We start from the raw sequence: 26,219 nt of genomic DNA, 5'->3' as shown, positions 1-26,219 counted from the left end.
CTCCACACAAGCAGCCTCCTACCCCTCTTCATCTAATCCTACCAGCATAACCTTCTATTCCTTTTAGGGAATGTGCTTATCTAGCTTTCCCTTAAATGCATCTCTGAAATTCGCCTCAACCACACCATGTGGTAGCTAGTTCCACATTCTACCCACTCTCTGGGTAAAGTTTCTCCTGAATTCCTTATTGGATTTATTGGTGGCTATTGTATATTGTACAAGTCTCTACCTCCAAGTTTCTTATGAATATTGCCACCAGCTGACGTTTCAGCGAAATAAGTGGAACTCCAATGTGATGTTTATACTATTGAGTAGGTTTGGGTAGTTATGATGCTATGATATTGTCAAGTCCACCGCTTGTTTCAGTGCAACATATTTGGAGACTTGTTATGTTAAGGGTTGTCGCAAAACAAACACTATATATTTTGTGTTCTTGTACGTGTTCTGAAAGAAAGACAGGATGGATCTGCGTGGTTTGAAGAACGAATTCAAGTGATTTTGGTAGTGGCTAATTATGGCGCACTTCAAAAATTATGTACCATTATGTACGTGTAAATGAAGCAATACGAAGTTTGACTTCACAGTTCTAAAAACAGAGAAGAATGGTGTCTTGAACATTTTAAACTGCAACACACACATGGTACTTGTATTGAAAACAGCTTAGGCTTTGCTCTTTCAGCTTGTTGCATCATCTGAACTATTCAAGCACACGATTGCCTTAAAAAACAGCCCTTAAGCCAGCTGTTCCAAAAGACGAGCCGGAATCTATGGCCATCTGGCTGAAAGGCAGAAAATCTGCCAGAACCTTCAAAATTACCACTGTCGACTACATGTTACTATAAATAGTATGTGGTTTTGCTGGTAACCGAAAGGATATTTTTGTACCCTTGGTCAGTAGTAGCAGCAGATGGGTCAAATCCAGCATTTAGAAAGTAATACTGATTCTGAAATATAGTGCATTACTTCTGTGGTTTCATTAACTACTGAGAGAATATTTTCTCCCTTCCCTTTTTCCCTTGAAGATTTTGACACCTTACAGGAGTATGGCTCCACAGGCACCAGTCATCTTCCAGTACCTTGCCCAAGTACCCTCTATTCACATTAACCTCGACAGCGGGTGCCAGCAGGCTCTTCAACTACAGGGACATCACAGTTGAGCCTGATCCTGCGCTCACCAAACATCCACACAATGCACACCTCCAGTAGGATCCACTGAAGCAAGAGCCTGGTCCCATTTTCCCCTTTCTAACTCAAGGTCACAGAGACTAATCGTACTGTCTCTATAGCTGTCCTCGCTAAGATGAACCAACTCAGTACAGACTGGGAATTAAGCCTTGGATCTTCCTAGCCTCTGGCTCAGCGACTCACTGGATAAAACTCACAGACATCAGGGAACATATGAGGTGAATTTTAACACCAAGATGTAAAAGAAAATATCACACAAAACTGAACAGGAATCGTTGTGGTTTCCCTTTAGTCCAATCTTTTATGAATTCAGATTTTCTGCATAGAGCAACTCAATTCCCAAGAGAACAAATTCACCTTGTATACAATTGTATCATCAACCCCACCTTTGTCAGGTTCCCCATAACACAATTACGCAATCACTGTAACTTGGGTTTAGCAGTACTATTCATAAATATTAAATCTTCTGGGGTTCATTTCTAGAAGAATAGAATTGAAAAGCAGAGAATTTGTGTTAAACTTATATCGAACCTTGGTTAGACCACACTTCTTTAGTGTACAGTTGAGGCCGAACTAGGCCAAACCAGACAGGTTTATTGTTTTTAAATACTTTAAAGAAAGGTAAGTTTATTTTTAGCCCCATTAGAAAATGTAATAAATTTTTTCAAAAATTTAAATTATTGTTTAAAATAGTTATTTCATGTAATTTATAGTTATTTTAAAAATGTGATTAAAAAATTTTTTTTTTGAAGTTTTAGTGATGTTTTGGGGCTTATAGTATTTATAGGTTTGACAGCTCTTCATGTCAAACTTATGAATGAAGCATTCCCTGCTACCATTGGCTCTCCATGGCCCACGTGATCCCAGGGGACGCATTGAACTAACTGTGCCCCTGGGATATGCAAGCACTGCGCGCCGGCAGTTGGAGGAGGCCCAGGATCGGAATCCCACGCGGGCCCACAGCTCAACGGCCGCGCGCTAGGTAAGTGCAGGTCGGAGGCATACACCAGCGGGAAGCCTCTGACCCAAATTTCTGGGCCATTATGTAAAAAGGTGGTGGAAGCAGATTCAACAGTAACTTTCAAAAGGGAACTGGATATATTGGAAAGATTTGCAGGGCTATGGGGAAGGAGCAGTAGAGTGGGACTAATTGGATAGCTTTTTCAAAGAGCTGACACAGGCACGATGGCCCAAATGGCTGCCTTACATAAGAACATAAGAAACGGGAGCAGGAGGTGGTCATTTGGCCCCTCGAGCCTGCTCTGCCTTTCAGTAAGATCATGGCTTATCTGATCTTGGCCTCAACTCCACTTTCCCGCCGGCTCTCCATAACCTTTGACGCCCCTGTAGCCTTCTGTGATGATTCTATGGAAGAAATGATTTGACAAATTGCTACCGACACCCATGGGTGGATAGATTGTGATGTAACAAAATCATCTCCCACTCACGCCCCCCAACAGGAGCGGGATTAAGTATAGGAACTGTACTCAAATCGTGACGAGCCATTCTCCCCTTCAAACAACTGGTCATCGTGCTCTTCTCCACCACACTCCTGCACAATGACACAGATCTTGTCCAATCAGGCCTGAGTGAAACAACAATTACTTGCTACCATTATTCCTATCAACTATTCTCTGAGTCAGACCAGCAGTGGTTGGGGCTGACAGCAGTCAGGTGAGTAACCATTCGCTGAAGCTGAATTATCTGCCCATTTACAAGTGTTGAGCCCATGAATCCCAAAAGCTAAAACGGGCTCTCAGATTTAAATATTTGCATCTAGTCTGTTAGTACATGAGGGTCAAAAGATTAAGCCCGTTATTTAAAAAAATATTTGTACACACTAAAGATGATAATATTCTTGAATGCTAGATTCCAATGCAATCAACAATCATTCTCTGTTTTAGTTTTTAAAGTTTTCCCCTACGTGTTACAACAGTCCAGCCTGTTTTAGAATATAAAACATGGCATTCTTAATTATCTGCTAAATTCCATTGTCCCCAATGGGGATCCTCTCCATTATCCAGATAATTGGAAGCCAATGAATTGGGAATATTCAGATAATTCATTTTATAAAATGTTAGGTGGTTCTTCATTTCCCGGAGTAATGAGCCTCTGGAATGTGCTGCCGGTTGGTGCGGAGGGTGCTGACTCTCTCTCTGCCTTCAAGAGGGAGCTGGACCAGTTCCTGACTGGGGCAGAGATCGCCTCAAATAGAAGGTAAGTGTCTCTCTAGATAACACTTGCTCCATGTGATCTCCTGGATTGGTTTCCCTCTCCTGAGGGGGGTCAGAGAGGAATCTTCCAGAATATTTTTCCCTTATTGGGCCTGCGTTTTTTTCTCTTTTTTTCCCCCCCCTCTCCCAGGAGACTATATGGCTCCTGGGGTGGTGATGTAATTTGGGGGGGGGAGAGGGAGGAAGTGCTTAGCCATGATGCTCCGGCTATCATGGTGTGGGGCAGGCTTGATGGACCAGCTGATCTTTTCCTGCTCATCAATTTCATATGTTCATGTAAAGCCAACCTCATGGTAAAGTTTTAGCTAACCTGAGCTATTAGAAAGTTTTAGTGGAATATTTCCCAAGCTAGCGAGGAGCTGACCCTAGCCAGATCAAACTGCAGCGACCCTACATTCCCAGTGATCGCTGCCTCGTGCTGTAGGTCATGATGGACATCTGATGTTCCATTTCATGCTACCCACTCTCACCTACCACCTCACTGAACGGCCCCTACTTAAAACCAACAAGCGTCAAAGGAAAACATCAATCTGAAAAGATTCCGACGGTTTGACACAATACAGGTCTACGCAACATTTTTACACCTCTCAAAATTAAATATTAGTAAATCACAGACTTTTCCATTCAAACCAATCTAGCAGCACTAGTAGTTCTGCAAAGTTCCTGTTTAAGCATCAAGTGTTTTCCTCAACTTCAAAAGGTTTCAACTTTTTACTTGAAACCTGCATAACATACCTTGTGGGAGGTTTTTCAAAATCAACATCAAGAAACTTTTCATATGTTGCAACAAAGCTCTCCAGCCACAGCTTAAGGTAGTCTGGGTCCTTCTGTAACCAGAAAAAATATATACAAGCAAAGCATGAATTCAAGTATTTTTTTCTCATTCAAACAATTATTGCACAGTCAAACTGCATTAATTTATCAAGTGTCACACACAAGGATAAAAATGCCAGATCTGGCACCAAACCCATACTTCCGGTACTTTATTTTCCTCCAAATCCACCAAAGGTCTTGAAAAGAATTTGATACATATACAATTTCTCAGCTTTATTTCAACCTCTCTACTTACTGGGAGCCTCTGTTTACTTTACACAGGCTCAAGCTCTAGGAAATATTACGAGTTGTTTGGACTTCCAACTTTGAACTGACCATCGCATTCGTGAATAGATGCCTGGCGTCACTCTGCTGCTCAACAAGAAGTAACTACAATAAATTATAACTACAATAAATTAAAGGCTGGAAGAATCGGAGTGGCCAGCCCCATGATGCACCAGTGAAGCACTTGCCACACCAAAGAAGCAAAACCCAACTAATTTGTAATATTTCAATCAATGGGTAATTGTCATCACACGACAGAAAGCTGTTGCAAATCTTCCCAAAATTTTTATTTTTAAGAGGAGGTGCAAACTCCCCCTAGGTCAGATATCCAATAAGCTTTAACTTCATTTTTATTTGCATTCTTTTTCACCTGCTCCCCATTCAGAAACACTGACTGGTGCACAATAAAACAAATCTATCTATAGCAAAGGGGATTTTACAAACTGTAACCCAATATTTAATAAAAGGAACATACAAGAGTTCAACAAGATCATTAATTTATAGATATATAGATTTTTTTTAAAGCACAATTGATGGAAGAGAGATTTGCAACTGTAATTTCATATCATGGTTTATAAACATTATTATCCAGATCTCTTGACTAGATTAATTATATTGGCCCAGAAATTCGGGTCTCTACGGGTGAGTACGCACGGGGTACTCACTGTAGGCCAAATGGAAGGGCTGGTTTCGTGCATGCACTGCGCATGCGCGGGAAACCGGAACTTCTGTTCCCTTAAAGGAAGGGGTTCAGAGGTCGAACGCGTACACCGGAGAGGCTGCACGTTCGCATGGAACTTACTTTTTTTTTGCAGGGTTCTCTGGGAGGGTAAGTCTCCAGCAGTTACACTTTTAAAAAGCAGGCGCAAGGCCTGCTTTTAACAAGGTAAGTGGTAAATTAATTAAAATATTTTTTCCACAGGCTTATTATTTTTTAATACTTTAAAGAAAGGTAAGTTTATTTTTAGCCCCGTTAGAAAATGTAATTAATTTTTTCAAAAATTTAAATTATTGTTTAAAATAGTTATTTCATGTAATTTATAGTTATTTTAAAAATGTGATTTTTAAAAAAAATTTATTTGAAGTTTTAGTGATGTTTTGGGGCTTATATAGTATTTATAGGTTTGACAGCTCTTCCTGTCAAACTTATGAATGAAGCATTCCCTGCTACCATTGGCACTCCATGGCCCACATGATCCCAGGGGACGCATCGAACGAACTGCGCCCCTGGGATACGCAAGCACTGCGTGCCGGCAGTTGGAGGCGGCACAGGATCGGAATCCCACGTGGGCCCACAGCTCAATGGCTGGCGCGCTAGGTAAGTGCAGGTTGGAGGCTTACACCAGCGGGAAGCCTCTGACCCGAATTTCTGGGCCAATAACTTTCAACCAAGTAAACTCGTCTCAGAGTATATAATCTTTAAATCCCTTGATGTAAATTCCCACTTCTCTCTGCTCTATTGTTTATTTATTCCTTAACAAGTTGTTATCTGGTTTTGGTCTTCAACTGAATAATTTACATTCACTGGTCAGAAAACACTTCCAAAACGAGCTAGGAGCTCTGTTCACTCTATGCTGCCACCATGCAGTACTGGACAATATTGAACCAGCTGGTAGACTTGGACTGTTCCTCTGCTGTTTACTGTGCAATGTTTGTGGATATTATACAATCAGTAATACAAACTCAAGGGAATTAGATAGTATAGTTTTATTTCAACAATAAACTTTTTAGGTCACAGGATAGTTTATCAATTCAAATAGATTAAAATATGCCATTTTCACTGGCTGAACTCCAGATCAAGAGTTAAATTAGCATTTGGTGAATGACAAGAATGGGAGCCAGAATTGCAATCATTTCTGAGAATGGGGGGGATAGATATGATAAAACATTTGATTACAAACTAAAACAAACAGGTAGAACAGCTCATATACAAAATGATGTGCCAATTCTGGCCTCTTGGGCACCTCCAATTTCCTTCGCCCCACCATTGGCGGCCGTGCCTTCAGCCGTCGAGCCCCTAAGCTCTGGAATGCTCTCCCTAAACCTTTCCACCTCTCTACCTCTCTCTTCTTTAAGAAGCTCCTTAAAACCTAGCTCTGTGACCAACCTGTACCAATATCTCCTTATGTGACTTGGTATCAAATTGCGTTTGATAACGCTTCTGTGAAGCGCCTTGGGATGTTTTATTGCGTTAAAGGGGCTATATAAATGCAAGTTGTTGTTTTACTACCTTTCCTTTAAAAGGGTTATACAAAGCCAGCACCACAGACTGCAGCATGCCCAAAAAGTCAATGAACACAAAAGAAGGGTTTAGCATAAATTCCTATGTCACTTAAGGGGTTAATTTATCTCCAGCCACATTTAATAAAAATATCTTCCAATCTACATGGTGACATCATAGTCAAAAAGCTGGCAAATCCAACACACAAAGGTTTCGGTCACATCACAGGTGCAGCTTGCCTCAGTCTTTCCCCCCTCACCCTCTCGCTATGAAGCTGAATGAACCCCAACTCATTCAAAATCAATTGGAAGTAAAAGTACAGCAATAGCTTAGGAATGATTGTGGTTTCTTTTAGCTTAAAAAAAAAGGAAACTAAACAGAGCAAGAGGTTCTAACCATTACTTCCACATAAACAAACTGTGGAAATGTCAGTGTTCAATGACAACCCTCTAATAACAGGGAACAGTCAGTTACTACGGTATGTCAGCAACAAGACTGTTACCCATGTGTGTGGAACAAAGTGCGGGACAAGTCTTGCACCTCGATTGGGATCTTGCTGCAACTCCTGCACTTGCTGCAACCCCAATCACACTGGGCTCTGACACGACGTAGCAAGTCAGCAACTTTGCTGTCCCCGATATTTCACGGACCCAAAACTCCAAATGAATACCTATAAAGATTCCGATACTATATTGAACCAACCTGAAAAACAATTGATGGAATGTAGTGAGGAGTCATTTACAATACAGAATAATGAGGGAACATCAAACACAGGGTTCCATTGATTAAAAAGTCTCACTTTTGCACTAAACTTTGTTTAAAAAGGTGGCAGATAGGGAGAGGGGTAATACTGAAGATGATCATTATAAAAGCTATAGAAAGGAAGCAAAGAGATTAGGAAATTTAAGCAGGGGTATGAGAAGGAAGACTGGCACTTAACATAAAGGGGATTAGCAAGGGCTTTTATAAGCACTAAAGTAAAAGGAGCGTCATAAAGGAGAGAAAGCATTTATGCAGCGCCTTCCATGACATCAGGACACCCTAAAGCACTTTACAGCCAATGAAGTACTTTTTTTGTAGTCACTGTTGTAATGTAGAAAATGCGGCAGCCAATTTGCCCATAGCAAGCTCCCACAAACAGCAATGTGATAATGACCAGATAATTTGTTTAGAGATGCTGGTTAAGGGATAAATATTGGCCAAGACCCCAGGGAGAGCTCCCCTGCTCTTCTGCGAATAGTGCCATGGGATCTTTTACATCCACCAGCGGGGGCCTCGGTTTAACATCTCAGCCAAAAGATTTGACAGCAAAGCAGAGGAAAAGGAGTCCTCAAGACTGTAATACCGGATAAAATTTGTAAATATTTCAATCAATGGGTAATTGTCATCACATGACAGAAAGCTCTTGCTAAACTTCTCAAAAAGCAGTCAATTGCACTAACCATATTGGTGGGCAGAATACCACTTTGAACTGTTTATTATGTAAATCTAAACTATAAAAATGAAGGGCAGGCGCACAATGCGGTTTTGAAATATTGGCTTCTTGGACATAAAAATTACTTGGAGCGAGGATTTTTCTTGAATTTGCTTTCAGATCAATGCACAATTGTTTGTGGCTTTTACTGTTGACTAATGTGCTAACAAAATTGCCAATGCTACAACAACCAGTCACAAGCTCTATTAAACCTTTACATCCAACTCACTAACTTTATTACTTCCCTCTCCTGTGCTCAGCATCTACCAGATGGATTTTGTGTTGTTAAACCATTATTAGACTATAACTAGCAACAAATGGATGACAATAAGTAGAAAGACTCAGAGGGTTGTGAATCTTTGGAATTCTCAACTCCAAAGAGCTGTCGATGCTGAATCCTTGAGTATATTCAAGACTGAGATAGATTGATTTTTGGACTCTAAGGAAATCAAAGGATATGGAGATCAGGCGGGAAAGTGGCGTTGAGAGCTAAGATCAGCCATGATCTTATTGAAGAGTTGTATGGCCTACTCCTGCTCCTATTTCTTATGTTAAGACAAACAGGACTAAATCACCAATTTGTCGCTCCATCAGTCATCTATTTAACCACCAGGTAACCTCTTTGTAATTATATCAAGAACCACTTCAAATTCCAGTTATAGGAAACTGTTCTGCATATTTACCTTTCAATCTCAATTCAAGCAACACCCATGAACCTTAACCTTTTGTTTCATAACCTATCCATCTTGTTGCATTTCCTCTTACACCAGTTTTGCACACAAGATAATTATTGAAAGTCTTCTGAAAATCCACATATACTACTGCATTCCATTCTTCAAAAAAATTCTGTTTAAAAAAATGACTGAAATTTAATCTCAAATTATGGATTTGAAGAGTTTGCCCATAATAACATTAAACTAATTCCCAGTTTATTCTTCTCTCCTTTTAATATATTTCAATATTTGTGTCTCTATCCATTATATATAAAAACACATTTTTGAATCATCAGTGAACATATTTATTTGTTCGCTGAATGTGGGCAATGGTGGCAAAGCTATATTTATTGCCTATCCCTCATTGGCCTGAGAAGGTGGCGGTGGGCCTTTTTCCTGAACCACTGCAGTCCAAGCGGTGATGGTGCTCCCACAATGGCATTAGGCAGGGAATTCCAGAATAGCGATCCAGCAACAGAGATATATGTCAAAGTCAGGATGGTGTGTGATTTGGAGGCGGAGCTGTCCCCATGGCATTTTTCTTGTCCTTCTTGGCAGTAGAAGTTACAGGGGAGGGAGGTGCTGTCAAAGTAACCTTGGTGAGTTTGTTAGAATAAAATTTTGCTGGACAAGATTGCTGGACAAGATTTTGGCTGGAAAAGACACGAACAACAAATTCGCTGACTGGGACTAATTGAATCACTGCACAGTGAGGCATGCCACGCTTACGTATGGCTGGAACAAAGTTCATCTCATGTCCTGACTGGGACTAATTGAATCACTGAGGACTAACAAGGTTCACTGGTATCCTATCATCGAACTAATCACTTGTATCCTATTATCGAACTAATCACATTCCGCCGGGGAACAAGACGGAACGAAGACCTGAAGAGGCAGAATTGGCAACACAAGTGGGTAAACTCCTGACTGGAGGAAAATAACGATATGCGCTAATAAACGAATTGATTGGATGAATGTAAATGATCTAAAACCAACTTCTTGGAATTGTATATAAGCTCGGCACGTACTACAATCGGGGAGAAGGTGCTCTCGCAGACCGCGTGGTTGCAGACGCTTCTCCCAGAGCTCTGTCATTTAATAAAGTTGTCTCTCTTACTCAAAGTCTAGTTTCCGAGGAATCATTTTTCCTACAACAAATTGTTGCAGTGCATTCTGCAGACAGCACATAGTGCAGCCACAGTGATGGAGGGGGCGGGTACTGAATCCAGTGGCTGGGACGCCAATCAAGCAAACTTCTGTGTCCTGGAGTCATCTAGTGAGTGGTCGCTACTTCCATCATACTCTTGACTTTAAGCCTGGTAGATGGTGGAGACACTTGGAGGGATCAGAGGTGAGCCACTCATAGCAAGGTACCCAGCTCGACTGGCTCTTCTAGTCATAGTGTTGATATGGCATGTCTAGTTCACTGTGGTCAATGGTGACCCCCAATATGTCGATGACAGGGAACTGTCAATGGTGGTGCCATTGGTCAGGGGAGATATCTGGGCTTTCTCTTGCCCATCAGTCCAAGCTGGATGTTATCCATGTCCTGGTGTAGGCTAGCACAACCAACTACCTTATAGGAGTTGTGAATGGTGCTGCACATTTTGGAATCATCAGTGAACATATCCACTCCTGACTTTGTAATGGAGGGAAGGTCATGGATGCGAGAGCTTTAGATGCATGGCCAAAGGACGCCTGCCTGAAGAACTCCTGCAGCAATGTCCCTCTTGAACAGAGTAGTTACATGGGCTACCCTTCAGTCCCATGCCATAATTTGCATATCTAGAGGATTAAAATTGTGGTCAGAGCCTCTGTTATTGCCTCTCTGACTTCCTTCAAGAGCCTAGGGTGCATGCCATTGGGTCCCAATTGGAATCCATCTTGAGTTCTATATTAATTCTTTTAAGAATGAATTCCTTTTCTATAGTTATCGCCAACTATTGTTTCACATCCTCGTCTAGTCAGCATTCCAGTAAACCCTTAAGTTAATAAATGACTTGCAACTTCATTTCCTGTATGAACCAGTTTGCGACTAGCACCTGCTCAAGGCAGGTTGAACTGGCAGCACCAAGTTATAGTACTTGCTCCAGTCATTAGTTGGGCAAGAGAATGAAACAGGTTTAACCTGTGGAGATTTTCCTACAAACTGAAGTCATCTCACCTACAACACAGAAAACCTAAGGGGAGAGGGCAAGAGGAGTAAAATGGGAATTTTATTTTCTAATTATAAAACCATTCACTGATTTGAACATTTAATGAGAAAGTACACTTTACTGAATACAATCACTGACGAGTCTTTAGTCCTTTTTCAGAATTTTTTATTTTATTTTCACCAGACCTTATATTTATTCTTGTATGTATATTTTATGAAGCCGTTGCACATTTACACTACACAGTGCTCGCAGGAGGAGCCCTGGCCTGACTGGGCTTGTGATGGGAACAATACAGATTAAAGGGTTGAAACAATCTGTTTGCCCTGGTTCCCCATTGGTGACGAAATGAGGGACTTCTGTACATTGGTTTGGAGTTGCCAATACTGGCTTATTTCCTCTTCGATGCTGGCCCACTTTCTCATCCTGGGAAGTGGTTTAGATGCTTTGTGAAGGAGGGGGAACAGAATCCATAGGCGTTTTAGTCACTTATTAGTTGTGGGGAGGACAACATTCTGAACATTAGTTTCCAGAAGCACAGCCCAAGTGTGCAACTGGAAGAGACAGAGGATATTACAGGAATGGAAAGAAAGAATTTGACACTGTTCCAGGAACACCAAGCTCCCAAAGGAAACCAGTCTGGCAACAAACAGACCCAATGCCCTGCCGAATGCTCTCAAAAAATCTTTTGCAAAGCTTAAATTGCTTCGGCTGATCTTGGCAAAAGCAGCAACTAAGATGTGGCAGCTTATCGAGAATAAGATCTCATCAAATGCATTTCAATTGCAAGGATTAGAACCAGACAAAGCAGCACGGTGGCATAGTGCTTAGCACTGTTGCCTCACAGCGCCAGAGACCCGGGTTCGAATCCGGCCTCGGGCGACTGTCTGTGTGGAGTTTGCACATTCTCCCCATGTTTGCGTGGGTTTTCTCCGGGTGCTCCGGTTTCCTCCCACAGTCCAAAGATGTGCGGGTTAGGTTGATTGGCTATGATGTTAGTGTTCGGGGGATTAAATACGTGGGGTTACAGGGATAGGGTGGGATATGTGTTGGTGTAGGGGTTACGGGGATCGGGTGGGATATGTGTCGGTGCAGGCTCGATGGGCCGAAATGGCCTCTATCTGCACTGTGGGGTTTCTGTGATTCTGTGATTGTAAAAATCCCAGCACCTTGTCCTTCTTTTCATTTTTGCAAGTCAATATAATGTGAGGGGTGGGGAGGGAATTCTGCATAGAATAAGCCAGTTTATCTAAAAACAAAGTGCTTTGCAAGATGTTGGGCCACAGAACGAACATCCTTTTTTATAGCACGGTTAATAGTTTTTTTTTTAAACTGTCCTGTTCCATCTGCAAAACAAATTTTTGTATTTGCATGCGACACCAGACACTAATCAATGCTTCACATAAAGCCTGCAGCAGGATCTAATTGTAATTTTAAGAGGCAATAAAAAAAATTGGGGGGAAAAAAAGTCAGTGATTCAGTGACACTTGAACAGCAGGAATGTGTAATGAGGCTGGATTAATTAATGATCTCGAAGTGAAGGATCCTCTTGGGAAGAGTGATCATAGCATGGTAGAATTTCAAATTCAATTTGAGGGTGACAAAGCTAGGTCTCAAACTAGTGTCCTGAACTTAAACAAAGGTAAATACAAAGGTATGAAGGCAGACTTGGTTAAAGTGGACTGGGAAAATATATTATAGGGTAAGACTGTAGAAAAGCAGTGGCAAACATTTATGGAGATATTTCCTAACTCTCTGCAAAGATATAACTCCAGTGAGAAAGAAAGAATCTAAGAGAAGAATGAACCATTCGTGGATAATTAAGGAAGTAAAGGATGGTATCAAATTGAAAACAAAAGCATACAATGTTGTGACGAATAGTGGAAGGCCAGAGGATTGGTAAATTTTTAAAAACCAGCAAAGGACGACTAAAAAAGTGATAGAGAGAAGATAGCTTATGAGAGTAAGCTAGCTTATGAGAGTAAGCTAGCAAGAAATATAAAAACAGACAGCAAGAGCTTCTACAGGTATATAAAAAGGAAGAGAGTAGCTAAAGTAAACATTGGTCCCCTAGAGGATGAGTCTGGGGACGTAATAATGGGAAACAGGGAAATGGCAGAGACTTTGAACAAATATTTTGTATTGGTCTTCACGGTAGAAGACACTAAAAGCATCCCAATAATGGATAATCAAGGGGCTATTGGGGTGGCGTGGGGGGGGGGGGGGAGGGGACTTAAAACAATCACTATCACTAGAGAGAAAGTACTAGGTAAACTAATGGGACTAAAGGTAGACAAGTCCCCTGGACCCAATGGCCTGCATCCGAGAGTCTTAAAAGAGGTGGCTACAGAGATAGTGGATGCATTGGTTGTAGTCTACCAAAATTCCCTGGATTCTGGAGAGGTCCCAGCGGACTGGCTACCTAACAGAAAAGAGAGTTGGGATAAATGGGTCATTTTCAGGTTGGCAAACTGTAACTAGTGGGGTGCCACAGGGATCAGTGCTGGGGCCTCAACTATTTACAATCTATATTAATAACTTGGGTGAAGGGACCGAAGGTAATGTAGCCAAATTTGCTGATTATACAAAGATAGGTGGGAAAGCAAATTGTGTGGAGGACGCAAAGAATCTCCAAAGGGATATAGATCGGTTAAGTGAGTGGGCAAAAATCTGGCAGATGGTGTTTAATGTGGGAAAATGCGAGGTTATCCACTTTGGTAGGAAAAATAAAAAAGCAAATTATTTAAATAGGGTCCTTGTACATGAATCACAAAAAGTTAGCATGCAGGTGCAGCAAGCAATTAGGAAGGCAAATGGAATGTTGCCCTTTATTGCAAAGGGAATGGAGTATAAAAGTAGGGAAGTCCTGTTACAACTGTACAGGGTGTTGGTGAGACCACACCTGGAGTACTGCGTACAGTTTTGGTCTCCTTATTTAAGGAAGGATATACTTGCATTGGAGGCAGTTCAGAGAAGGTTCACGAGGTTGATTCTGGAGATGAAGGGGTTGTCTTATGAAGAAAGGTTGAGCAGGTTGGGCCTATACTCATTGGAGTTTAGAAGAATGAGAGGGGATCTTATTAAAACATGTAAAATTCTGAAGGGGCTTGACAGGGTAGATGCAGAGAGGATGTTTCCTCTCGTGGAGGAATCTAGAACTAGGGGGCATAATTTCAGAATAAGGGGGCACCCATTTAAATCGGAAATTAGGAGGAATTTCTTCTCTCAGAGGGTCGTGAATCTTTGGAATTCTCTTCCCCAGAGAGCTGTGGAGGCTGGGCCATTGAATATATTTAAGGTGGAGATACAGATTTTTGAACGATAAGAGAGTCAAGGGTTATGGGGAGCGGGCAGGGAAGTGGAGTTGAGGCCAAGATCAGATCAGCAATAATCTTATTGAATGGCGGAGCAGGCTCGAGGGGCCAAATGACCTACTCCTGCTCCTACATCTTATGTCTTATGAATTACAAATTTTTTAATTGATTTTTTTAAAGTCAACCAAGTTTGCCTGCTCCCCAGCTGCTTTGGCAGCTTTCTGCAGCTCAAGCTCTGCATTCCTGTCACAAAACTTGCTGTGATCTAAATACACACAAAATGAAAAATAAAAAGTAAGCATTGTGCAGTAAATGGATTCTTTACTGTTGTAAACTTAATTTTTTCGTGTCCAGTATTGCAAACACTTCCCTTTTGCCTTACAACTTATCCATTAAATACTTGCTTCGTAGCTCATATACTAGTCTTGTAATCTCTGCAAATTGTTGTTCTTTATGCTGTCTGGTGAAACTTGACAAAAGGCTCTAGAGAATAAACAATTAATAACATGCAGTAGTAGGATCTGCTTTTGGAAATCACAGGTTGAATGAGCTCTGGGGGGGAAAAGAATTGAAAATATGCTGCAGTGTATGAATAGTAACACGTCACAGAATCACCTTGAAGAGTACAGCAACTGACCCTTTACTGTGAAACTGCTTCATTTCTAAGTGAGGAAATAACTCCACAAAAGGCGAAGGTACTTAATTGTACTGACTGCACTTTCTTCAAAGAACTTTTCTTCTCACGTTGCAACCTTTTTCTCCTCTTCCCAAAACCAGCTAAGGGCAATAAAAAGTAAAATCTTCACAGCACATCACAGACACTTTCCCCACTGTATCCACTCCCCACTCCAATCTGGAGTCTCTATGCACGACTCCGTAGAGAGGCCACACAACTCACTTCTGTACATACTTTTACTGATGTCAGGAAAACTAGGAGTGATGTTCAAGCAAAGAAAAATTCTCTCTCTTTCATGTTGATCCACTGATGGAGCCAATGGGAAGGAGCCGTGCACTTTGCGCTGCCTCTGATGGCTGCTCTTGAGATTCAGGTAAAGTCGGACTGTGGATACTATCTGCTTTACTTCAATTGTATGACAGCTACAAAACAAATTGGGAGTTAAGCTGTGACTCCCTGGTAGCACTCTGGCCTCTGAGTCAGAAGGTTGTGGGTTCTAGTCTCACTTCAGAGACTTGAGCACAAAATCCAGGCTGACGCTTCAGTGCAGTGCTGCACTGTTGGAGGTGCAGATTAAACTGAGGCCCCGTCTGCCCTCCCAGGTAGACATAAAAGACTTCGAAGAGGAGCAGGGTAGTTCTCCCCAGGGTCTTGGCCAATATTTGTCCCTCAAACAACATCACTAAAACAAATTATCTGGTCATTATTACATTGCTGTTTGTGGGAGCTTGCGGTGTGCAAATTGGCTGCCGCTTTTCCTACATTACAACAGCGACTACACTTCAAAAGTGCTTCATTGGCTGTAAAGTGCTTTGGGACATCCAGAGGTCATTATAGGCGCTTTACAAATACAAGTCTTTCTTTCTTTACGTAATCTGATGCATCAATATAAAACTGCCTTGTCTTTCCACCTTGAAATGGTCACTAGGGGATGCTTAAAAGGAAAGCAAATCCATTGATGCAGTTCCCACTCTTCAGTGAAATTCTGATCCCCGCTTTGCAATTCCTCAAATAGCACTCGCTGAAATCACTGACAAATATGAAGCAGATCTGTCTAGTTTTGGTCTGGTAACTGTCCCTTTAAAATCAGGCACAATACACAAGAGTTTTTTTTAATTCATTCTCGGGATGTGGGCATCGCTGGCAAGGCCGGCATTTATTGCCCATCCCTAACTGCCCTGAACGGAGTAACTTGCTAGGCCACTTCAGAGGGCAGTTATGTGTCAACAATGTTAGTGTGGGATTGGAGTCACATATAGGCCCAAACCGGGTAAGCACAGCAGGTTTCCTTCCCTCCTAAAGGACATTAGCGAACAGGTTGGGTTTTTACGACAAACCGACAGCTTCATGGTCACTTTTACTGAGACCAGTTTTTTTATTTCCAGATTTTTTTTTCATAAACTAAATTTAAATTTGCAAACTGCCATGGTGGGATATGGACTCACGTTCTCTGAATCATTAGTATTGAATTATCACTGCTGCAAAACTTGTTAGTGTGTCCCTGGTAACAGGCTTGAGAAGAAGTCCAGCACATGATTTTCAATATATACAGACTTTGTTGCTAATTCAGTGATGGAGGCTGGCAACTATGAATTTCTGTAAAACCTTGGCAGCTAGTCGTGAGTTATAAAAGGCAGCTAGTCAAGTCTTTTGATTGGGACCGAGTCAAGCCAATGTCACAGTCAAGCAGATTTAGCTGGCTCCCACCGCTCATAAGAGACAAGAGGAAGGAAGCTGTGTGCATAAAAGTTGTTCAGCATATAGATTGAGAAATTTTACTGTTTAGCTATCAAGGATAATAGAATTTCTACCTTTATTATATTGCTCTTACATATTTATTATGTTGCGGTTGCTTAATACAGGTTGAGCATCCCAAATCCGGAGTTCCGAAATGTTCCGGACTCCGGAACGATTGGTGGCAGGGATCCGGAATCCATAAAATGTTCCGGAATCCGGACACCCTGAGGGAGGCTTACCAAAAGCGCAACCTGGGCCAAGGCATTTCCGGACTCGGCCCGTGTTTCTGATGTCCGAAGTCTGGAAATACTGCAACCTGGGCTCGGGCGTTTCCGGACTTTGGACATCAGAAACACGTTCCGAAGTCCGGAAAAACACGAAAACTGGCTCGGCCTTGGTCCCGAGGTTGCCGGATTCGGGACGTTCCACCTGTAGCTTAGAACCAGAACAAAGTCTGATGTCATATATGACTTAGAGGATCCGGTGGAAGACACGAGAACAATTCCAGTAGCTTAAGAATCACTAACAGAGAGGGTTTTCTGTTCATTATTCCAGGCATTTAACCAAATATTTACCTATGGAAAACACACTTGAAGACATGGCATTGGAACTCACCTGTGAGAGTGATCCAAGATATGAAAGCCAAAAAAGCTTTACTATGTTACAGATGCTATATAAATGCAAGTTGTTGTTGAGTAAAAGAAAGAGACCCAAAACATAACTATAATAACTGTTAAGTCTGTGTGTTATAGTGAGAATTACTACACAGACCACAAGAGTAAATTCAACAGGTCTTTACTGGTTGGAGGTCGGACTATACTGAATACAATATTATTACACTGTGCTTATATACCGGTGTGGTCACCACCGGTATTACGTATACAGCAGCCAAAGAAAGTAGTACCTTTCTTAAGGTGGACCAGGCTTAAGTTCTCTTAAGGTGGAACAGGTTACATACACCACAATAACTTTGTAGAAAATTGATATCTTCACAGATTTAGCTAGCTCCCACAGCTTGTGAAATAAACAGGAGGAAGGAAGTGGTGTGTATAAAAATTGTTTAACATCTAGATTGAGACCTTCCTTGTATTACGTATCAAGGACAATAGCATTTACGTAGCTCTGCACCCAATCACTCCATGCAGGAACCTATGTCCTATTTAGTAACTAACTCAATGAGAAAAACCACCACACTTTAGGAGCTAAGTGAGTCCCTATTATGTTTAAATTATTCCTGATCCAGCTACTAAAGAGTTAGCATCACTGGTTTGAAAGGAAAAAGTACTCAGCAGCAGTTTAAAAAACACTGTATATGTACACACACACACACACACACACACACACACACACATTTTGCAGTCAGCAGCAGATTAAATTCCAGCGACCTTGCAATTATTACATCATAATTTTCATCAATTACTGAAATTCTTCTGCACTAACTGACTGGAGAATTCTGGCAGATGTCCACTATGACAGCTGCTCCATGAAACTCTAAAAAGGTCATCCAACAACAAAAAGATAGGAGGAAGTGATTACTCAGGAAATAATCTAGTCTTAGGAGGGGTGGGTGGGATTATTGTGCGTGAAACTCCAATTTGAAAAATTACTTTATAATTGCCTGCTGTAGAACTGGAAAAGCCATTCTTGCAGTCCTCTAAAGAACCTGGAAACACACAAATATAGGCCATAGCCAAGGAAATGCTTAATCACTGATTTGATTGCTTAAACAGTAAAGCACAAAACCGGTTAGGTAACTTCCAGTGCGTAATCCGGAATGCAGCTTAGAAGGTCCAAAGTTTCTATTACAAATAAAAAAAAGTGCCATTGTTTGACTGCTATACATTCAGCAGGGTTAGGAATAGACAAAGAAAAGTGGTCAAGGAGTTGGCTTTTCTCTCACTTCCACTGAAAATGAAGTACTTTACTAATAGCCAAAAAGGAGAAACTTGGCAGTAAAAGGCACTAATTAAAATCTTAAATTTCAACTGTTATTGGGAAGAACTCGGTGAGGGCACATTTATGGGAGAGAAGTACAGTACACCATTTAATGAAAACAGAAACAAGCTCTTTTCACAATGCATGGCTTAGTCCAACAATAAAACAAAGGAAACATTCAAGCTTTCTAGCATTGCAGGTGATATAAAGTAGAAGTTGCATCTTAACCAAAAAAGTGCAACTTAAGGTGAAAGGTCTTTTGGATCTAAGTGTATGAAGAGGAAAAAAAGGGAATGGGATAAGCTACAGTTGGATTTGAACACACTTGGGAATTGGGCAGACAAGTGGCACATGAAATTCAAAGTAGAGACATGCAAAGTTCTTCACATGGGGACAACAAATCCAGGCAGGGATCCATTACTTAAATGGAAAGAAAATAATGTGCATGGAAAATGAAAGAGAATCGATTGACAATAAACTGAAGCTATCACAATAATGCTCGGTGGCAGTGAATAAAGCAAATCAGATGTTAGGATGTATTAAAAGGTCAATATTGAGCCGAAATAGTGAAATAATATTGCTATTTTATAAATCATTGGTGCGACCGCATTTAGTATACGGTTCTGGTCACCAAGTACAAAAAGGATATTGCTGCTAATGAAAGGATATAGAAGAGGGCAACCAGAATGATTAAAGAGATGGAGGGATTTGATTATGAAGAGTGATTATGTAATTTAGGCATGTTCCCAGTGAAAAAGAGAAGGTTGAGAAGTGATAAGAGTGCTGTCCCTCGGTACTGCACTAGAGCGTCACCGTGATGATGTGCTCAGGTGCTGGAGAGGTGCTTGAATCCTTGACCTTCTGACTCAGAAGCGAGAGTGCTACCAGAGCCGACACCATTTAGGTTCCATCTTTTCTCTCAGATTTTGGCTGACCTACTTCTATTGCCAGAATTTTCTGCTTCCATTTCAGATTTCCAGCACTCAGAGCTCTGTTTTTCATCTCCAAAACACATTTCTTTACAGTTATCACAAATAAGAGGTTTGTACAGAGTTGGTGCATCCAGGAGGTTTAATGCTAACCAGATTTGAGGACCAATAGCTGTGGACAGGCAGGCCAGGGACCATGCAGCAGCTTTGGGAAGAACAAGTGTGGAGAAGTAAATCAGAGCTGTGCTAAGGAATTTAGACAAGTCAAGCGTTTCTGGGAACATGATGTGCAATTTCCAAGTGTCTGATTCTCAGGCTGTATCTCCTGACCCACATCAACAGATTACAGAAATTCTTCTTGCTACAGCTCACCCAGTATATCTCCCGTCTCTCTTTCCAACTCACTCCATTCCCCCTCCCCAACACAAAAAAATAACTACACTAGGCACAAAATGATTGCTGGAAATTGTATTGGCAACATTCTTTCATGGAGAGTCTATACAAGGTGGGAAATTTCTGTATCCAGAAGGTTTAATGATATTTCCATCTGACTTTAAAGACAGGGTAAGAGAGATAAAATTGGTTTCAACTAATTATAGTAAAGGGATGGTGTTATCTTAGTTAGAGACAGCGGCTGACCTGGGAGTGCAGTGAGAAGCGAGAGCGGACCTGCGTGAGGTACGAGGCGGCAACTTTAAAAGGAGGAGTGAGGCGAGGCCCGACCACAGCGGCTGACCTGGGAGTGCAGTGAGAGCGGACCTGCGTGAGGTACGAGGCGGCAACTTTAAAAGGAGGAGCGAGGCGAGGCCCGACCAATTCAACAGCAGGGGAGAGAGGTAAAAAGTAATCCAAGTGTGACGTCACCAGGAAGAAGGTAAGTGATTGGTTGGTGAGTATTTCTTTCTCCTTTTCATTACAAGCTTAAATTCTGCGGTTTATATTTTCTTGGGTCGCTGTGGTGTAGTGGGGACAGTTGGTAAATAAGCGCCCTAGAGTATATCTTTAACTGGTGGTATTGAATTAATTTAAATTAATTAAAGGGGTAAGTCATGCCAGGAGAGCCCAGCCCCGTGTTATGCTCCTCTTGCTCTATGTGGGAATTCAGGGACGCTGCCAGTGTCCCTGACGACCACGTGTGCCAGAAATGCATCCAGCTGCAGCTACTAACGGGCCGTATGGAGGTGCTGGAGCTGCGGATGGATGGGTTGTGGAGCATTCACGATGCTGAGAGGGTCGTGGATTACACGTTTGATGACTTGGTCACGCCACAGGGTAGGGCTGCACAGGCAGAAGGGAAATGGGTGACCAACAGGCGGAGCAATAGAAGCAGGCAGGTAGTGCAGGGGACCCCCTGTGGCCATCCCCCTTTCAAACAGGTATACCAGTTTGGATACTGTTGAGGGGGATGACTCACCAGGGGAAGGCAGCAGCAGCAGCCAACTTCCTTGCACCAGGAGTGCTTCTGCTGCTCAGGAAGGGAGGAAAAAGAGTGGGAGAGCAATAGTGGTAGGGGATTCTATCGTAAGGGGAACAGATAGGCGTTTCTGTGGCCGTAGGCATGACTCCAGGATGGTTTGTTGCCTCCCTGATGCGAGGGTCAAGGATGTCACTGAACGGCTGCAGGGCATTCTGAAGGGGGAGGGTGAACAGGCAGAGGTCGTGGTTCACATTGGGACCAACGACATAGGTAGGAAGAGGGATGAGGTCCTGCAGCAAGAATTTAGGGAGCTAGGTAGCAGATTAAAGAGTAGGACCTCAAAGGTTGTAATCTCTGGATTACTCCCGGTGCCACGTGCTAGTGAGTATAGGAATAGGAGGATAGAGCAGGTGAATGCGTGGCTAATGAGTTGCTGCAGGAGGGAGGGCTTTAGTTTCCTGGATCACTGGGCCTGCTTCTGGGGAAGGTAGGACTTGTACAAGTCGGACGGGTTGCACCTGAACCAGAGCGGGACAAATATCCTTGCGGGGAGGTTTGCTAGCACTGTTCGGGGGGGTTTAAACTAAAATGGCAGGGGGTTGGGAACCTGAGCAGGGAGACAGAGGAAAGGAAAACAGGGATAAAAGCAAAAGATAGGAAGGAGAAAAACAAAAGTGGCAGTCAGAGAAATCAACGCTTTAAATCAAACGTGGCCACAGTAAATAATAATTCTAATAGGTCTAAGAGCATTAAAAAAATAAGCCTGAAGGCTTTGTGTCTTAATGCGAGGAGCATTTGTAATAAGGTGTATGAATTGGCTGCGCAAATAGAGGTAAACGAATATGATTTGGTTGGGATTACGGAAACGTGGCTCAAGGATGGCCAAGGCTGGGAACTCAACATCCAGGGGTATTTGATATTCAGGAAAGATAGGCAAAAGGGAAAGGGAGGTGGGGTAGCATTACTGGTTAAAGAAGGGATTAATACAATTGTAATGAAGGATATTAGCTCTGATGATGTGGAATCTGTATGGGTAGAATTGAGAAATACTAAGGGGGAAAAAACATTAGTGGGAGTGGTATATAGACCTCCCAACAGTAAGGCGGAGGTTGGGGATGGCATGAAAAGGGAAATTAAAGAAGCGTGCAATAAGGGCACAGCAGTCATCATGGGTGACTTTAATCTACATATAGATTGGGCCAACCAAATTAGTAACAATACTGTGGAGGAGGAATTCCTGGAGTGTTTACGGGATGGTTTCCTGGACCAATATGTCGAGAAACCAACCAGAGATCAGGCCATCTCAGATTGGGTATTATTTAACGAGAAAGGATTAATTAGCAATCTTGTTGTACGAGGCCCCTTGGGTCGGAGCGATCATCATATGATCGAATTCTTCATTAAGATGGAGAATGAAGTAGTTGACTCAGAGTCCTCAATTTAAATAAAGGAAACTACGATGGTCTGAGGAGCGAGTTGGGTAGGGTTGATTGGGGAATGTCACTTAAAGGGTTGACGGTGGATAGGCAATGGCAAACATTCAAAGACCGAATGGATGAGCTACAGAATTTGTTCATCCCAGTTTGGCATAAAAATAAAACAAAAAAGGTGACTCAACCGTGGCTAACAAGGGAAATTAGGGATAGCATAAGATCCGAGGAGAGGACATATAAATTGGCTAGAACAAGCAATAATCCTGAGGATTGGGAGCAGTTTAGGAGTCAACAAAGGAGGACAAAAGGATTGATTAAGAAAAGGAAAATAGAATATGAGAGTAAGCTAGCTGGGAACATAAAAACTGACTGTAAAAGCTTTTATAGATATGTGAAGAGAAAAAGATTGGTGAAGTCAAGCGTGGGTCCCTTACAGTCAGAATCAGGGGAATTTATAATGGGAAACAAAGAAATGGCAGACCAACTAAATACATACTTTGGTTCTGTCTTCACAAAGGAGGACACAAATAACCTCCCAGAGATGCCGGGGAACATAGGGTCTAATGAGAGGGAGGAACTGAAAGAAATCAGTATTTGTAGGGAAATGGTGTTAGGAAAATTGATGGGACTGAAGGCCGATAAATCCCCAGGGCCTGATGGTCTACATACCAGGGTACTTAAGGAAGTGGCCCTAGAGATAGTAGATGCATTGCTGGTCATCTTCCAGAACTCGATAGACTCTGGAACAGTACCCATGGATTGGAGGGTAGCTAATGTTACCCCACTATTCAAAAAGGTGGTAGAGAAAAAGCGGGGAATTATAGACCGGTAAGCCTGACATCGGTAGTGGGGAAAATGCTAGAGTCTATTATAAAAGATGTAATAGCAGAGCACTTGGAAAGCAGTGACAGGATCGGACAAAGTCAACATGGATTTACAAAAGGTAAATCATGCTGGACTAATCTACTGGAATTTTTTGAGGATGTAACTGGTAAAATAGCTATGGGAGAACCAGTGGATGTGGTGTATTTGGACTTTCAGAAGGCTTTCGATAAGGTCCCACATAAGAGATTAGTGTGCAAAATCAAAGCACATGGGATTGGGGGCAAGGTATTGACTTGGATAGAGAACTGGTTGGCGGACAGAAAGCAAAGACTTGGAATAAACGGGTCGTTTTCCGAGTGGCAGGCAGTGACTAGTGGGGTACCGCAAGGATCAGTCCTAGGACCCCAGCTGTTCACAATATATATTAATGATCTGGACGAGGGAATTGGATGTAATATCTCCAAATTTGCAGACGACACAAAGCTGGGTGGGAGGGCAAGCTGTGAGGAGGATGTCGTGAAACTCCAGTACGATTTGGACAGGTTGGGTGATTGGGCAGAAACATGGCAAATGCACTATAATGTGGATAAATGTGAGGTTATCCACTTTGGTGGCAAAAACAGGATGGCAGATTATTATTTGAATGGCAATAGATTGGGAGAAGGGGAAGTGCAAAGAGACCTGTGTGTTATTGTGCACCAGTCGCTGAAGGTAAGCATGCAGGTGCAGCAGGCGGTTAAGGCGGCAAATGGTATGTTGGCCTTCGTAGCAAGAGGGTTCGAGTACAAGAACAAGGATGTCTTGCTGCAGTTGTACAGGGCCTTGGTGAGACCGCACCTTGAGTATTGTGTACAGTTTTGGTCACCTTACCTGAGGAAGGACGTTCTTGCCATGGAGGGAGTGCAGCGAAGATTCACCAGGCTGATACCTGGGATGGCAGGAATGACGTACGAGGAGAGATTGTGTCGATTGGGCTTATACTCACTGGAGTTTAGAAGATTGAGAGGGGATCTCATCGAAACCTATAAAATTCTGTCAGGTCTGGACAGACTAGATGCAGAAAGGATGTTTCTGATGGCCGGGGTGTCCAGAACCAGGGGTCATAGTCTAAGGATAAGGGGTAAGCCATTTAGGACTGAAATGAGGAGGAATTTCTTCACCCAGAGAGCGGTGAACCTGTGGAATTCTCTGCCACAGAGAGCGGTGGAGGCCAGTTCATTAAATATATTCAAGAAAGAGTTGGATATATTTCTTGAGGCTAAAGAGATCAAGGGATATGGGGAGAAGGCAGGGACAGGGTACTGAATTTGGATGATCAGCCATGATCTCATTGAATGGCGGAGCAGGCTCGAAGGGCCGAATGGCCTACTCCTGCTCCTATCTTCTGTGTTTCTATGAGAGTATGCAAAAGACCAGCAAAAGTCTTGCAGATTAGACTGTAAGAAACATGTTCTAAAACTGGTATTTAAAATCCACTGTGGATTAATTGTATGTTGGCTTTCAGTATTGTAATTTCTTTCTGCTTCTGTGCATCATCTTATTTTTGATTTAGTTTTAATCTAAATAGAATGGTCTGACAGTGTGGCATTTACTGCCTTTCAGAGACGACAAGAGAAGATGGTAGGTATCCTATATAATCTCTGGTGCGGTTAAGACGCAAGGCAGAGGTAATATAGTTAGTCCCATGGCACGCTACCCTACCATGCCAAGCTTAGATGTTTGGACTGGACTTTGCTTATTGATGACCAAGCCCTACTGAAGATTTTGAAGAGCTTACTAAAAGACTTAAAGAAGCTACCATCATTGGATTGTTAGTTCCACCAAGATCAAAACCTGGTGCCAACTAGGAAATCGCCACTCTTTAAGAGATGGGGACGCTTTATCTGGGAAGCACAGTAGAAACTAGAGCACTCAAAATAGAAATGAAAGCAAGAATCAGTAAAGCCACTGTTGCTTGCGGACTAATATCTAAGAGCTTGAACTTGCAGAATATTAGCACGAACACCAAGCTCAACACCAATGATCGCTCAGCATTATTTCCTTCGCTAAGACAACAGGACCTGGCAGCTGAAGAAGCAAAATGAAAGATTGTTAGATGGGTTTTACATTAAATGCTTAAAAAGACAGACAGGCTGGTGAAATGGGCGGACATGTGGCAGATGAAATTTAACACACAAAAGTGCGAAGTGATACATTTTGGTAGGAAGAACAGGGAGAGGCAATATAAACTAAAGGGTACAATTCTAAAGGGGGTGCATGAACAGAGTGGGGGGGGGGGTTATATGTGCACAAATCGTTGAAGGTGGCAGGGCAGGTTGAAAAAGCGGTTAAAAAAGCATACGGGATACTGGGCTTCATAAACAGAGGCAAAGTGTACAAAAGCAAGGAAATTATGATGAACCTTCATAAAACACTAGTTCGGCCTCAACTGGAGTAATGTGTCCAATTCTGGGCACCGCACTCTAGGAAGGATGTGAAGGCCTTAGAGAGGGTGCAGAAAAGATTTACGAGAATGATTCCAGGGATGAGGGACTACAGTTATGTGGATAGACTGGAGAAGCTGGGGTTGTTCTCCTTAGAGCAGAGAAGGTTGAAAGGAGATTTGATAGAGGTGTTCAAAATCATGACAGAGCTGATAGAGAGAAACTGTTCCCATTGGCAGAAGGGTCAAGAACCAGAGGGCACAGATTCATGGTGATTGGCAAAAGAACCAAAGGCGGCATAAGGAAAATCCTTTTTACGCAGCGAGTGGTTACGATCTGGAATGCACTGCCTGAAAGGGTGGTGGAGGCAGACTCAATCGTGGCTTTCAAAGGGGAATTGGATAAGTACCTGAAGGGAAAAAATTTGCAGGGCAACCGAAAGGGCGGGGGAG

General features: G+C 42.3%; 1 protein-coding gene across 2 annotated transcripts in view; it reads right to left on the bottom strand.

The window, feature by feature from the left end:
- The window catches only part of LOC147120016 (neurobeachin-like protein 1), a 254,216-nt gene that overhangs the window by 139,121 nt on the left and 88,876 nt on the right, over positions 1–26,219 (bottom strand). For both annotated transcript variants that reach the window (XM_085985506.1, XM_085985507.1), the window contains exon 2: positions 4,155–4,246. In XM_085985506.1, the coding sequence (XP_085841632.1) occupies positions 4,155–4,246 (92 nt within the window). The remainder of the gene's footprint in view (positions 1–4,154; positions 4,247–26,219) is intronic.

The sequence above is a fragment of the Somniosus microcephalus genome, chromosome 4, assembly GCF_052327205.1.
Source record: "Somniosus microcephalus isolate GS21.2 chromosome 4, FLI_Smic_1.0, whole genome shotgun sequence".
Lineage (NCBI taxonomy): Eukaryota > Metazoa > Chordata > Chondrichthyes > Squaliformes > Somniosidae > Somniosus > Somniosus microcephalus.
This window is presented reverse-complemented; position numbering and strand designations above follow the sequence as displayed.